Genomic DNA, 15,692 nt, shown 5'->3' on the forward strand with positions numbered 1-15,692 from the left:
TTCTCTCTTTACTCATTCTGGAAAATCAATTAATGATAGAAAAGCTTAGCAAAAAGAAGTTCATTCCAAGTATCTTGAAGTCCAGGCAAACACCAATGAGCACAATCCGCATAGCTCACCGGGTCGGCCAGCTGCTCGGGCGTTAAAGGGCTCCATTGCTTCTTATAAATAGAAGTGTGCGCGTCCTTTCTATAGCTCGACATCTGCGTGATGTTGAGCAACGTTATCGGATATCTCGACTTTCTGAACTCCTCCCCTATCACGTTCATCACATCCTTCCGACAGGATGATCCCCAGTAGTTTGCATCATCTATCATCTCTGTCTGGTTGTAGCAATTTCCCTTCTCATCACCTCCCCATTCACTAGCACTGCAACACATTATTCAATATTTTGCATCACAGTGTTATTAATTTCACGTCCCTGAAATTTTGTCACATTTTTCCATTTTCATCCGTCCCACAAAATTTGTCAGATTTCACTTTTATCTATTTTTGGTAGTGGACCTACATTCCACTAACTTATTCTCTCTCACATTTTATTATAAAACTAATACTTGAAAAGTAGGACCCACATCTTATCAATTTTTTCAACCCTATTTCCATTACATTTCTTAAAACTCATGCCCGGTCAAACTGTGACAGGGGAACGGAGGAAATATTATAGAAAAAGTGGTAAGTAAAATTGTGTGATCATGTCACTTACTATAGGTGCAAGGGCGACATGGTAGTGAAGAAGACTCTCGTCTTGTTCGGATCCATGTTTTTGTTAACCCACCATAGCATGCTCTTCATCGCCATCCGATAAGCCTCCTCGGTCGCCACCTCCTCTATGTCTTTGTTTCTGACGTCGAAGGTTCCTTGTCTGTCAGAAAAAACGATATTGACTTACGTCCACGAAAAATAAGACACTTTGTGAATGACACGAGTTTTAATGTAAAATTGGTAAAGTAAGAGAGAACAGAAAAAAATAAGAGAGAAGTAGCGTTAGTGGAATGTGGGGTCCATATTATTAATAGGAGAGAAGAGAAAAAAGTAAGAGAGAAATTGTTGAAAACTTTTCTTTTTAGAATGTGCCATATTTTTCGTGGACAATAAAAAATGACAAATATTGTTGAATAATCAGATATTGAACATTGGAGAAGATTGTTTATTCACTGAATTGTGTTTATTTGATACATTGTACATTGGTATTTATAGGGCAAATATACATAGGGACTAGACTATTGGGACTCTACATTATAAAGGCTATATCCTCTTTCCAATGAGTTGGAACTTCATACTTTCTCTTCCCCACATTCTTGGATACTTCAAGTTGTCTTTCCAACACTCCCCCTCAAGTTAAGTAACGGGATTCCCGATACTTAACTTGCCAAGTACAACCGAGAAATCTCTTGCGCCAACTGCCTTAGTCAATATGTCTGCAAGTTGATCTTTGGATCGAACAAAAGGGAATTCAACAATTCCTGCCTCAATTTTTTCCTTGATGAAGTGTCTGTCAACTTCAACATGTTTTGTTCGATCATGTTGAACTGGATTTTCTGATATACTAATGGCAGCTTTGTTATCACAAAAAAGCTGACATGTTTTCTGTGAAAATAACCCCAATTCTTCCATTAGTCTTCGTAACCATAAGAGTTCTGTCAATCCATTTCTAATACCTCTAAATTCTGCTTCTGCGCTTGAGAGTGCCACCACTTTCTGTTTCTTACTTTTCCAGGTGACCAAATTTCCCCCAATGAATGTAAAGTAACCAGAAGTGGATCTCCTGTCAACAGGATTCCCTGCCCAGTCTGCATCAGTGTACCCATGAATTTCCAAATGGTCATTCTTTTTGAACATGATCCCGTGATCAAATGTTCCTTTTAGATATCTCACGATCCTTAGTGCTGCTTCGAGATGCTTTTGTTGAGGTTGGTGCATAAACTGACTTACTATACTGACTGCGTATGCAATATCAGGTCTAGTATGAGATAAGTAGATTAGCTTCCCCACAAGCCTTTGGTAACTTTCTCGGTCTGTCAGTTGAGCACCTTCTTCAATTTGTAGACCATGGTTGACAATGATGGGTGTTTCTGCTGGTTTACAATCCATCATTCCTATTTCCGCCAATAGATCAAGGATATATTTCCTTTGGTTGATGAAGATCCCTTTCCTTGATCTTAATACTTCTACTCCAAGAAAGTATTTCAATGCTCCTAGATCTTTCATCTCAAATTCAGTTGCTAGATTTTTCTTGAGTTGATCGATCTCCTCTTCATCATTTCCTGTTATGATCATATCGTCAACATAGATCAGTAGGCAAGTAATCTTTTCTCCTTTCCTTTTTAGGAACAAGGTGTGATCTGCATTGCTTTGTTGATATTCATATTTCTTCATTGCCTCACTGAATCTACCAAACCATGCTCTTGGAGACTGTTTTAGTCCGTACAAAGTTTTCTTCAGTCGGCATACCTCTCCTTCTTTGAATTCTCCATCAAAGCCAGGAGGGCTCTCCATATAGACTTCTTTCTTCAACTCTCCATGTAGAAAGGCATTTGTAACGTCGAATTGATGTAAAGGCCAATCTTTGTTTGCTGCAATTGAGAGTAATACTCGAACGGTATCCATCTTGGCTACTGGGGAGAAGGTTTCGGAATAATCCACTCCATAGGTTTGAGTGTATCCTTTTGCTACAAGTCGGGCTTTGTACCTTTCAATGGATCCATCTGGTCGTCGTTTGATTGTGAATACCCATCTACATCCCACTGCGCTTTTCCCTTCTGGGAGCAGACATTTTTCCCAAGTATGATTCCTTGCAAGTGCCTTCAATTCTATCTGCATAGCTTCTCTCCACTTTTTATTTTTCATGGCTTCTTCAACTGACTGGGGAATCTCCTCTTCCTCATATAATGCTTCTTCAAAAGCTCTAGCCATTTTTGTCAAGTTTGCCCTGGCTATATTCCCTACTGAGTATCTTGCTTTCCCCCTTCTTTCCGGCGAATATCTTTTGGGTGGGACACCTCGATTACTCCGGTAAGGAAGGATGTATTGTCCAGTGTCTCCATCTACTGGGTAACATTCAGAAGTATCATCAGTAATAACAGGAATTTCAATTGCAGTATTGTTTACCTCAGGCGTCGGACGGGTTATTGGTGAGTCACCGGGTTCCACAGGTTGTATAGTGTGCAAGACTTGCTCGGGGGCAGTATTAGGTGGTTCAGGTAGACCCTCAGTAGGATCTGTTGTGTATGGCATAGGTGACCAACTCAGGAAGTCTATCGTATTTCCCTCCCCCTGACTTGGAAGTTGGGAACCATAAAAGAACTCATTTTCCAAAAAATGACAGTTCATTGTGGTAATGACTTGTCGACTGTTAGGATCGTAGCATCTATATCCTTTTTGGTTTATGCCATATCCTACAAAAACACATTTTAGGGCACAGGGAGACAGTTTGGTACGGTCATTTTTCGGAATATGAACAAATACGGAACATCCAAAAATACGGGGTTCAAGAGATAGAGCAGATGGGACTGTTGTTAAGGAAGACAAGGCTTGGAGAGGAGATCTCATTTTTAAACTGCGAGTAGGAAGGCGATTGAGGAGATAAATGGAAGTAGCTACAGCCTCTAACCAAAAATATTTTGGAACCTTGGAATCAAGGAGAAGTGCCCTAGTCATTTCTAGGACGACCCTATTTTTCCGTTCGGCTACCCCATTTTGCTCAGGTGTATAGGCACAAGATGTTTGATGCAATAAGCCTTTTTTAGCACAAAAATCTTTCATTTTTGAGTTCACGAATTCTCCCCCGTTATCAGACCGAAGAATTTGAATTTTGGTTTGAAATTGGGTAAGAATCATCGAGTAGAAATCAACAAACTTTGAAAAAACATCAGATTTATTTTTCAAAAAATAGACCCACGTCATTCGAGTGCAATCATCAATGAATAAGACAAAATAGCGGAACCCATGTCCCCCGGTAATAGGAGACGGACCCCACACATCAGAATGTATTAATGAAAACATAGTCTCAACTCTAGTATCGGTAGAAGGAAAAGATTGTCTGTGGCTCTTTGCCAAAACACAAGTTTCACAATTAAATGCTGAATTTGAAACAAGACTAGGAAATAAAATTTTCAAATTACCCGAAGATGGATGTCCGAACCGCCTATGCCATAACATCATATCCTGTTCTGAAGTTCTTTGAGCCAACATTACTTTGCCCGGTTTAGCTATCTCATCCACGTAGTACAACCCATAGCTTTCAGTGCCACGCCCAATAATCGCTCCCGTCCGAATACCCTGTAGAACACAAAACTTAGGATGCATTAGAAGGGTGCAATTGAGCTCCTTTGTTACATGGCTAACAGACATCAACTTTTGGCATAGAGACGGAACATAAAGACAATTTGATAGAGTTAATAACGGAGAAATTCGAATAGTGCCAGCCCCTTCCACCCGAGCTAGTTCTCCACTAGCAGTTTCAACATATTTTCTCCGTGACGTAGTTAAGTTACATAAATCTTCTAAATCATATGTCATTGTATCAGTAGCACCACAATCAAAAATCCATCGCTTATCTTTCTTACCCTCCGTCGATTGAACATGACATATTCGAGCCATATATGGATCGTCTAAGGTAGAACAATTTTTATGGCCAAAAACAGGGATTAATGAGCTTTGGGGGGCTGTTTCGTATATGTGGGGAGTTTGAGGTCCAGTTTGATAAATATTACCAGAATGGGGTGGTTTTCGTAAATTATTAAAAATGGAGGGGGGTGGGGGAAAAATGTGGGGTGGATTTTGTAATAAGTTAAAAAGAGGAGGGTTTGGGATTAAAATCCCAAACCCTTTACCTTCGTTCGCATTCCCACACCGGGCCTTTGCTATTTCCGCCGCCGCTGCCGCTGCCTCTTCGGCTTCTGGCCACCACCCGCCTCCGATTGGAGGTTCGATCGTTATTTTGGTGTCGTTGCCGGCGTAGGCGGCCTTTTGGCTACCCGCAGTGGCGACGACTCCGGTGCTCTCATCTCGCCCCACCGCTGATTTTCCTTTCGCCGTTCCATTCCGATTCAATTTGTGCCCGTCCTCCCACCACTCCGGATATCCGATGCGTTTGAAGCATGTCTCCATTGTGTGTTTGTTCATACCACAGTGTGTACAGTAAAGCTTGGATTTTTCGATTTTTGCTGGACGATTCTGGGTGTATCCATGTGGTTGTGGTGGTTGCTGGTCGCGGGTGTGTGGTGGTGCGGGTGTTCGGTTCTGAGCGGGTGGCGGCGGTTGCCTGAATCGGGCTCCAAAACCGGCTCCAATTCCGGCCTCCCCTGAGTCAGTAGTCGGGTTGACCGATGGCTTCCAAACCGCAGTCCGCCCTTCTTCTTGTTTGACGATGCCAAAAGCTTCCTCGGCTGTTGTGTCATCCCCAAGTTTGAGAATTTCTCTCCGGAGGCTGTCGTACTTGTCGTTGAGGCCACCGAGAAACTGGTGTAACCTTTGAATATTCGTCTCCTTCATGTAAATTTCGATTCCCTTGTCACAACAGGTGTAGGGACATGGTTTTCTTGCATCGAAATTGATCCAGTGTTTCTGGAGTTCTCCCCAGTAGAACTCGAGTGTGTTATCTCCTTGAATCGTCTTGATTGTTGTCATTTCGAGATCATAGATTTGGACTCGATCGGCTCTCACGCCGAAGGTTGTGACCAAGCTCTTCCACATGGCCTTGGCCGTCTGATGTTGGGCAAACTGTATGACTAGCCGGGGCTCCATGTTTTGGATCAGCCATGAGAACACCGTGTAGTCAGCAGCCTGCCATTCTTTGAATTTTGGATCGTCAGATTTGGGAGGAATGGCATCCCCCTCAAGATGGTCCAGTTTGTCTCGGCTGCCGACGGCAACGAGCATGAGTTTGGACCAAATAGGGAAGTTTTTTCCATCGAGTTTGAATCCTATTGAAACTGATTCAATTGATTTGGCCATTTGAATTGGATTCTCACTTGATTTTGGTTTGCAGGTTTGAGATTGGAAAAAAAAAGGAGTTGTATATTGCTGGATCTTGGCCAGAGGGCTGTAATGGTACTGAACGATGATGAAAAAAAATTCTGAGTTCGAAAAAGGTGTTTCCTGATTTTGGATTGAAAAAACTAGGATCGAAACATTGCTCTGATACCATGTTGAATAATCAGATATTGAACATTGGAGAAGATTGTTTATTCACTGAATTGTGTTTATTTGATACATTGTACATTGGTATTTATAGGGCAAATATACATAGGGACTAGACTATTGGGACTGATCTATTTTTCGTGGACGGATGGAAGTATGTTTTTGTGATGATAGACAGCGTTTCACACAAAATATCGAAAATTTGGCAATGCATGTGTGTTCGTCAATGCTTACAGTATCTTGAACTTGGGACCTGCCATCCACCAGAGATAGGTGTTGAACACCATTATATCGATTCCTTTCCAGTGATCACCATGTGTGTTGATGGAGCCCTTCCGCACAACTCTGTCGCTTGGTTTTACTCTGTGTATGAATGGATTGTCGGAGTTCGACTCTAGGAGAAACGGCGCCCAGTAGAATTCTATCGTTGCGTTGTAATCCTGTAAACAGATCAAACTATTTTAAATTTCTACTCCATTCATTCCATAGTAATGGAAGTGTTTCTTTTCGGCATGGAGATTAAGAAAAATTGTGTTAGGTGAGTTAAGTAAAGGGCTAGTTTGCAATTTCTACTCCATTCATTCCATAGTAATTCATCTGAAAATGTAATTTCTGAAAGTCAAAGGACTAGTTTGCAATTTCGGAAACCTTTTGAAAAACAGTTAATTCGGTTTTTCCCTCAACAGATGCACTGGTTCATCTTCTTCAAAATCTGATCGATTCTTTTCGTTCTATATACTTTTCGAACATCAACATATAATAGTTCTGAATTGTATCCGATCAAATATTTTGGTAGAACCACCGAAATTGATTTGATCTGAAAGTGATATATCACGATTATCCGTTTTGTTTAATATTCTAAATCTCCCTAACACTCCTATCACATAAATAATTGTGCCCGAAAGAAAAGTGACATTTGACATGAGACCGAAGGAGTATATGTGGTCCGAATCATGTACCTTGGCTGTGAAAACAATGAGTGAACCGTTCATGTCTCTTGTAATGGATTTTGCCTCGTACGATGGTACGATCTTTTGGACAAGGCAGACCATCGAATAAAACTGACCCAAAATTAGAGAGTCGCCCACGAACATCATTCTCTTGCCTCGAAGAGTTTCTAGCATTAACGACGCATTGAAACTGTCGTGTTTCAACATAAGATGTTAATTTCTAACCAAATGTACATAAAAATTTGCAATTTTCTTTGTGAACATGAAAACGCGGCATTGAACATATAATGTGACAATGTGTTATGAATTTAATCATACTAAAAATTAAAAAGTTTTGTTGAAATTCACTATACTAATAAAATGAAATTTTGCTCCACATGTGATTAGATTTAGAGTGAAAATATTCTATTTCATTCCGTAAAAATGCAGCATTATTAATGTAGTTCTTGACGATTGAATGAAAAGAAATAATAATAATAATTGCATTCATAGTGAAATTAACTATACTGAAAAAAATGAGACCTTGGAAGAGAGCAAGCATGAGGCTGCCATCGCCAATGTTGGTAAGCCGTGTCGGTGCGGCCGTGTTCCTGACACGTCATAGACGATGCAATGTACGGACATTCGGCTTCCTCATAGAGCGGGTGGCGATCGTCCCACACCCACCGCCCGCTGAAGACGTCGCAGCCACTATCCGCCTCTCCCACCACGAAAGCCAACTTTTCTCTTTTCTTCTCTAAATAAATAATAATAATAATAATAATAATAATAATAATAATAATAATAATAATAGTTCACAAATACTCTATATGTTCAAAAAAAAAAAAAAAAAGACAGGGTTTACCATTTTGAACTGTTCACTAAATTAGACTACTTTCTAAGTATGGAAAGTTTTAAACATTTAAATACTAACACTAACACTATTCATCTCTTACGTTTCCCATCTTTTTTTACTTTACTAATTTCATATTAAAACCAGTACCATACACAACTATGTCTATTTTTGGTGGACGGAGGGAGTATGATACAAGCCTTAAGCCAAACCTGTCCCGGCCTAACACGACTCGAATCAAAACATGACAACTCACTTGTTGCCCATGACAAGCTCCGGTAAGGGCGGTAGTCCTTGCCGTAGAGGATCATCATGAGTAGAATGAGGGCAACCACGGTGAAGAAGCACGGCGACCGGCACACCTTGTGGAGGAGGGCGGCGGAGGACGCCGCCGGCGCCTTCATTTTTTTGTGGTTGTGTGATAATTTTATGTTAACTATGCATGAGTAGTCAATAAATACAACTATGCAATAGTTGGTAGGAATCTTTTATCATCAAGATACAATTTAATTATTTAAATGAATCTCTAATCTTCTATGGACTATGGTTGTGCTGCATTTATTTTCTCTAATAGTCTAATGTAACTCATGCATCTATACTAGCGTATGCATATATTTTTTAATTTAAAATAAATTGAGATTTGGATATGTTAATGATATTTCCGACTTCGTTGTTGAATTTTGGATGCAATATATATAGTTCATAGGTGAGACTTGAGAGACGCCATAATATGTGTTTTTGATGTCACATTATCTTTAATTTTACCATATAAAAATATAATCCTACTTAAATTTTTTCACTAACTTTCTTCAATAAATCCAAATAATTTTTTTTCAGAGAGTATTAATTTAGTTAGGCCCTGCAGGGTGCATTTTGGTATGCTATGAGGCAATTATATTACTGACACATCTACCTAATACAACGTGTTTTTTCTAAATAAAATAAAGAAAACGAGTTTTTGTGTTTTTATTGCATGTTTGATAATAAATTTATTACTCCCTATATTATAAACAGTAGGTGAAGAGTAGACATTATTAAAATACATTTACTGAATATGGATCTTATTTTACTAAATTAACATGTGCAGACAGTCACCGTAGCTAGCTGGATAGATCGGCATCAATTCTGGCGTTACTATAAAATATTTAAATAAAATATTATCTGGATAAAATATTTATTTATGTATTAAATATTGTTGAGTATATGTGGACTATTATTGCTTGGGCCTGATTTAATTTTTGTCTGGGACTTTTACCCATTCTTTGGACTTGGCCCGAAAGCCCAACTGCTTCTCCTTCACACCAGATGCTGCCACGTGCCTCTTCTCTTGGATTGTGCTCCTTAGCCGTTGGATTGAGGGTTTGCGATGTGTGTTTGTTTATAGAATATCCACCATCCTTGTGTGTATATTTGATCTCTGAGTCGTTTGGAAGGCAACTGCTTCGGTTGCTTGTAGTGTGATAACTAGGGTTTCTGTTCTGAGGCGGTTCCAGTGACCTAATCCGGTGTGAAGGGGCGGTGCGGTGAAGGTTGTGACGGTGTGAGGGTAGACTCCAGTTGATTCATCGTTGCTCCCTTGGATTCGGTTCTAGTTGAATAGATCTGGGTTATGTGGCGGACTCTGAGCCATATCATGTGATCTATTCTGTTTCTCTTTACTGCCTCTTGTTAGTTGTTGTTTAGATCCGCAAGGATCTTGTGTTGTTATACTAACTATCTTCTTGAGTGTGTAGGTGTGTCAAGGAGTCAAGATTACTCAAGAATCCTAGCTAGAACTAGTTACTGTCATTGTAATAGTTGTGTGGGCTTCTTCTTTGTAATCTGTTAAACATATCAGTCGCGTGGTTGGAGTTTGACTCATCTCCCTTAATGAAGAACAAAGAGGTCTTGGTAATTAGTGAATCCGTCCCTAATCTGATCCCTAGAAATATAATAAGGATTTTGGAGTTTTTCTGTTATAAGAAAAAAATTCGAACGATAATACTATTTGATTTTGTGCAATTCGATTATTTGGATATAGTTTGTTCATCTGATTCAGAAATCACTCCAAATTATAATGGGATTATATTTTCTAACCCTAAAAATTAATGGGTCCTAAAAATATATTTGAGTGAAAGCCCATAAAAAAGAAAACTGACTTTGAGGGGTGGAAGCTGTGGAAGGAGAAGCGGCTGCTCTTTCAAATGACGAAAGAGAGCGGCGGTCTGTGGTGGTCGAGTGACCACCACGGTGGCCGGAGAGATATAAGACCTTAAAACTCTTTAACTAAATAATGTGGTCAAGAAAAATAGGTTGGTTTTGAGTTAATTGGATATTGGGCTTGGTGTACATTCAGTAATGGGCCTAGTAAAGTTTCAAACAATTAGTAATGTGGGCAGTGAAACTAATACAACTATTTTACGTAAAATTAAATAGATGGGATTGAAAGGATGTGATCAAATTCAAACACTATATATTGTACAAATTCTAAATTATGATCTGAACTGTTAGAAAATAATAGAATAATAGCAACAAAAAATGTTAACAGAGTGTCAACAGTTGATGTTATATTGACCTTGTGTTGATACTGTGTTGACATTTTTTGTTGCTTTAATTTTATCATTTGTTGACATTTTATAACGATCATAGTTTGAATTTTGTACAATATTTAGAGTTTGCATTTTATCACTACCCTGGTTTGAATAATAGGTTTTGAAATGCTACAAAATAATTATGTAAACATTCTACTTTGTATTATAGTTTTAGTATTTTATTACTACGTCCACGAAAATTTGTTCAATTTTTTCATTTCCGTCCGTCCCCCAAAATTTGTCCTATTTCACTTTTACCATTTTTGATAGTGGACCTCATATTTCACTAACTCGTTTCTACTCATATTTTATTATAAAACTAATATATAAAAGTAGGACTCATAATACACTAACTTTTTCAACTCACTTTCCATTACATTTCTTAAAATCCGTGCCCGGTCAAACCGGGACGAATTTTCGTGAACGGGGGTAGTACTAAAATATCTCAACCGTTAAGTAACTAGAAAAAATACTCAACAGTTTTCAGTACATTTTGGATTCATAACCAAATATATAAAATTGTATGTATCTTGACTTTTAATCAACTTAGACAAAACTAAAGAAAAATAATTCAAGCAAAGAAAACTTGATAACTTCAATGCAATCACAACCTCTTTTTCCCATCTTTAAATATACATACTTCCTTCGTCCCACGTTAGCTGAATCGTATTTCTATTTTAACATGTTCAGAGTACAATGCATCATTTCATTTTATTAAAAATAAGTCATTCTAACATCACCTACTTTATTCTTTCTTTATTTATCCACATAATCTCTCAATACACGTCAAGAAATGCCTCAGTTGTAGTACTAATCAAATCATAAAAGTTGTAGATTTCTTATTTTTAGAAAAACAAGAAATATATCATTCCCAATTTACGCGTGCTATGTGCACTGAGCCATGTTTATCGTCTCTATACCGTTCCAATTTTATAAACGAACTTTACCAGAGTATCAATATATATACAACTTCCCTTTGCCTTACAATTATGCAAAATCCTTGAAATCATCCATTTCATTCTGGAGAATCAATCAAGGATAAAAAAGCTTAGCAAAAAGAAGCTCATTCCAAGTATCTTGCAGCCCAGGCAGGCACCAATGCTTGCAATCGGCATAGCTCACCGGGTCCGCGAGCTGCTCGGGCGTCAGAGGCCTCCACTGCTTCTTATAGATAGAAGTGTGCGCATCCTTTCTGTAGCTCGACATCTGCGTGATGTTGAGCAACGTTATCGGATATCTCGACTTCTTGAACTCTTCACCTATCACGTTCATCAAATCCTTCCGACAGTCTGATCCCCAGTAGTTTGCATCATCAATCATATCTGTCTGGTTGTAGCAGTTTCCCTTTTTGTCACCTCCCCACTCAGTAGCTCTGTATGATACTAGTCAGTATTTTTCGCCTCAAGACATATTTCACATTTATTAAAAGGAGTAAATGATTGATGGTTTTTACTTACATTCCGTGCATAGGCGACATGCTCGTGAAGAAGACTCTCGTCTTGTTCGGATCCATGTTTTTCTTAACCCACCAGAGCATGCTCTTCATCGCCATCCGGTAGGCCTCCTCCGTTGGCACCTCCTCTATGTCTTTGTTTTTGTCGTCAAAGTTACCTCGCCTGTTCGCAAAAAATAGTCTATTTTTGTCATTTTAGTAACTTTAAACACTACCTCATGGCATATTATCGTGATTCCCTTGTATTTTTCCTTCTCGTTTCGCCCTTCAGTCGCCTCTAGATCAAAAACCCAAAATTAAAGTAATGCTTTTTAGTTAGGTTCACTAGTTTTAGCAATTAATCTCCTCCCCTGTGGGTTCGACACCTTTTATACTACCTTGCACGTATGTATACTTGCAGATGTAGTATTTTTAGAGATTTATTACTTGTTTTTTTTTTACTTAAATTGTACCCTAAAAATCACAACACATATTACACTTATTAAAGTCCAATTGTCGGAGAAATTGTAAATTTTGGTCAAATTCTGATATGTCACGCAAAAATCATGGAATTTGACTACATTGAGAAATGTAAGTGTCACATGAACAATTATATAAAATGTATCGTTAAATATTAATCCTATTATTTCCTTGAAAGATGGGAGATGGTATATATAGACTTACGATATATTGAACTTGAGGTTTGTAGTCAACCACCAGAGATAGGTGTTGAACACCATTATGTCGACTCCTTTCCAATGATCGCCATGCTTGTTGATGGAGCCCTTCCGCACCAACCGTACACTTACTCTGTGCACAATGGCGTCGTCAGAGCTCGACTCTAGGAGAAATGGCGCCCAATAGAATTCTATTGTCGCGTTGTAATCCTATAAATGAATTGAGCTATTTTAAATGTCTCGTTTTTCAATTTGGATTGTCCCGCTATATTGTAAATTGTAAACTAGAATTAGGGGGTACATATGACATGTTTTATATGTAGTTGAACGCCAATTAATAATCTGATTGACTTTGTCTAATATAATAAAGAGTAAAGGCCAAAACTGGTCGTGAACATAGATGCATTTTATGATTTTGGTCCTATACTTTATCTTTTGAATTTTTGCATCCTGAGCATTTCAACTCAGATCACAATTAGTCCTACACTAACAATTCCATTAATTTTTAAACGGTTTTAACACGAATAAGACTGTTAAAACCATCTAAATTGGGTTAAAACCGTTTAAAAATTGACGGAATTATTAGTGTTGGACCAATTGTGATCCGAGTTGAAATGTTCAGGATGCAAAAATTCAAAAGATAAAGTATAGGACCAAAAACATAAAATGGACATGTTCAGCACCAGTTTTGACCTTTACTCTATAATAAATAGTCGTGCACGAAAGAAATGAGACAAATAGCATCGATCACGTACCTTGGCTGTGAAAATCGTGAGGGAACCATTTGTGATCAAGGATTTCCGGTCATCGGGTATGATCGTGTGGACGAGGCACACCATAGAAACGAACTGGCCCCGGTTTAAAGAGTCGCCCACGAACATCATTCTTTTGTCTCGAAGAGTTTCTAGCATTAATGCCGCGTTGAAACTGCGGTGTTTCAAGCTTGAGGTGTTAATTTCGAGCCAAAGTTAATTATATAACGGTTGTCGAGAAAATTACAATCTATGTCGCGTGATTCAGAAAAATATGTTTATTGTGTTAAACAGTGAGACAATAAGTAAGAACGAGACTAAAGTATGAATTGAATAATATTAGAAAGAGAAAATGTATTAATTTACTGCCACATATAGAAATGACTCAATTTTGATCGAACTTTCTTGAATGGAAAAAACGATTCAAACTTGGTGGAACCGGGTGTATATATTCTTTTGTAAGAATATATAGATAGGTTTGTGTTAAAATGACAATCCCTCTTAAAATGACAACGTGACAACGCTTATACAGCAATATTACAAACACTACACAACAATCTATAGATTGTTGTATAGTGGTCGGATATTGCTGTTCAAGAAATATTGCTGTACAAAGACCAACATATTGCTGCCCGTCTTTTTCCAGATTTTTTTTTTACCACGTGGCAGCTTATTATTCGTCCACGTGTACAAATGATTGGCTAGAAATGGTGGTATGGTGTTATTTTAAGGGGTGGTGGCACCCTAACATGCCCCCTATATAGATATTGTTAAACTTATTAAGTTATATTCAAGTTAAATTAATAATGAAAATAAAATGTTTGTTCCATAAGGGATACAAATGCAGATGTTAGTATTAATTAAAAACATCATTATAGATTTTCGGGATTCAAAGACTAAGATAATGACTGGATTCGTAACAAAATTAATTATACTGAAAATGAAAAGTTTGATGAGATTTGAATGCAGATGTTGCATTCATTCAATAAGAGATGAATCATTGTAGATTTTTGGATTCAAAATGACAAAAAAAAGTGGTTGCATTGCAATGAAACTATTTATATTAAAATTTACTCCCTTCATTCCTAGTTAATTGATTCGATTACATTTTGAAAAGTTTCAAGATTATGGATTCATTTTTAATTTTAGCAAAAAATATTAACATTTTTCTTTCCTATTTGTTTGTCGTCATTTAACATGGAGTACTAAAGATTTTTTTCCTATTCTCTGTGTCAAAAAGAAACGACTCAACTAAAAAAACGGTAAAAATCTTTTTATCCATATGAGATTCAAATGCAAACCATGCATTCATTCAATGTATTTTGAATTAATAAAATACCTTGGAAGTGAGCAGCCGTGAGGCTGCCATCGCCAATGCTGATAGTCCGTGTCGGGGCGGCCGTGTTCCTGACACGTCAGCTGCGCGTGGATGTATGGACACTCCGCCTCCTCGTACAGCGGGTGGTGCTCATCCCACACCCACCGCCCGCTGAAGACATCACAGCCGCCCTCGGCCTCGCCAACCGCAAAAGCCAGCTTTTCTCCCTTCTTCTCTTACCACCAAAAAAAATCACACACACATTTACTTACTATTATAAATAAGTCACTCATTCTTAAAAAAAACCGCATAAAAGGGAGGATTATCCAATCTTATATAGATTAGGTGAGATCTTCACCAAGTCAGATGTGGAACAAAATTCAAGAAATTTAACACACCCCCGAACATGTGGACAGGTGTGACACATCAGACTTCCATCACGTGGGTATGCAAGACAAGTGATAAAGAGATGAAATTCATCATCAGCTTCGGCCGCTCTGATACCATATTCTAAATAGGTCACTCACCCCTTAAAACAGTTACGCACATTCAACTCGACTCAACTCAAAACACGAAAACTCACTTGCTCACTCGGGTAAGAGCGGTAGTCGTAGAATTGGCCGCCGATGAAGCAGCGGAAGCCCTCGCCGTAGAGGATTGTTACAAACAAAATGAACGCGAGAAGGGCGAAGAGGGACGGCGGCGGCGCCTTCATTTTTGTGGATTTTGTGATCATTTTTGTGTTTGAATGAATACAAGTGTGGATTAGTTTGGAGGAATGTTTTATTCCAGTTGTTTCTTTGCTGGAAGGTGACTTCATTTTACTAATATTAGCATATCAATAAAGCTGGCTTTATATATACCTCGCATGTGATAAATTGTCACATGTTAATATTATGTTTGATTGCGTAAACTATTCTGTATATGGATCTTAATTTACTTAGTTAACATATGCAGATATCGGCATCTACTCGGACGTTTCTATCAAATAAAATTTCAAAATTTGCAAATTTGTTCCCT

At 38.2% G+C, this 15,692-nt stretch overlaps 2 protein-coding genes across 2 annotated transcripts; both read right to left on the reverse strand.

The window, feature by feature from the left end:
* Nucleotides 1-29: 29 nt before the first annotated feature.
* On the reverse strand, nt 30-8,327 carry LOC125220722 (protein trichome birefringence-like 33). The gene is made up of 7 exons (XM_089063972.1): nt 8,180-8,327; nt 7,963-7,968; nt 7,614-7,827; nt 7,101-7,281; nt 6,376-6,581; nt 704-862; nt 30-369 (listed from the first exon to the last, which is right to left on the reverse strand). The coding sequence occupies exons 1-7, from the start codon at nt 8,325-8,327 to the stop codon at nt 30-32; spliced, it is 1,254 nt and encodes a 417-aa protein (XP_088920098.1).
* Nucleotides 8,328-11,516: 3,189 nt separating this feature from the next.
* LOC125211127 (protein trichome birefringence-like 33) lies at nt 11,517-15,387 on the reverse strand. The gene is made up of 6 exons (XM_089063973.1): nt 15,256-15,387; nt 14,694-14,902; nt 13,358-13,529; nt 12,610-12,812; nt 11,951-12,109; nt 11,517-11,865 (listed from the first exon to the last, which is right to left on the reverse strand). Exons 1-6 carry the CDS (start codon nt 15,385-15,387, stop codon nt 11,526-11,528), a joined length of 1,215 nt encoding a protein of 404 aa, XP_088920099.1. The 3' UTR covers nt 11,517-11,525.
* Between the last annotated feature and the right edge of the window lie 305 nt (nt 15,388-15,692).

Source organism: Salvia hispanica, chromosome 2, assembly GCF_029641045.1.
Source record: "Salvia hispanica isolate PSC_SH4W2 chromosome 2, Shi_PSC_v1, whole genome shotgun sequence".
Lineage (NCBI taxonomy): Eukaryota > Viridiplantae > Streptophyta > Magnoliopsida > Lamiales > Lamiaceae > Salvia > Salvia hispanica.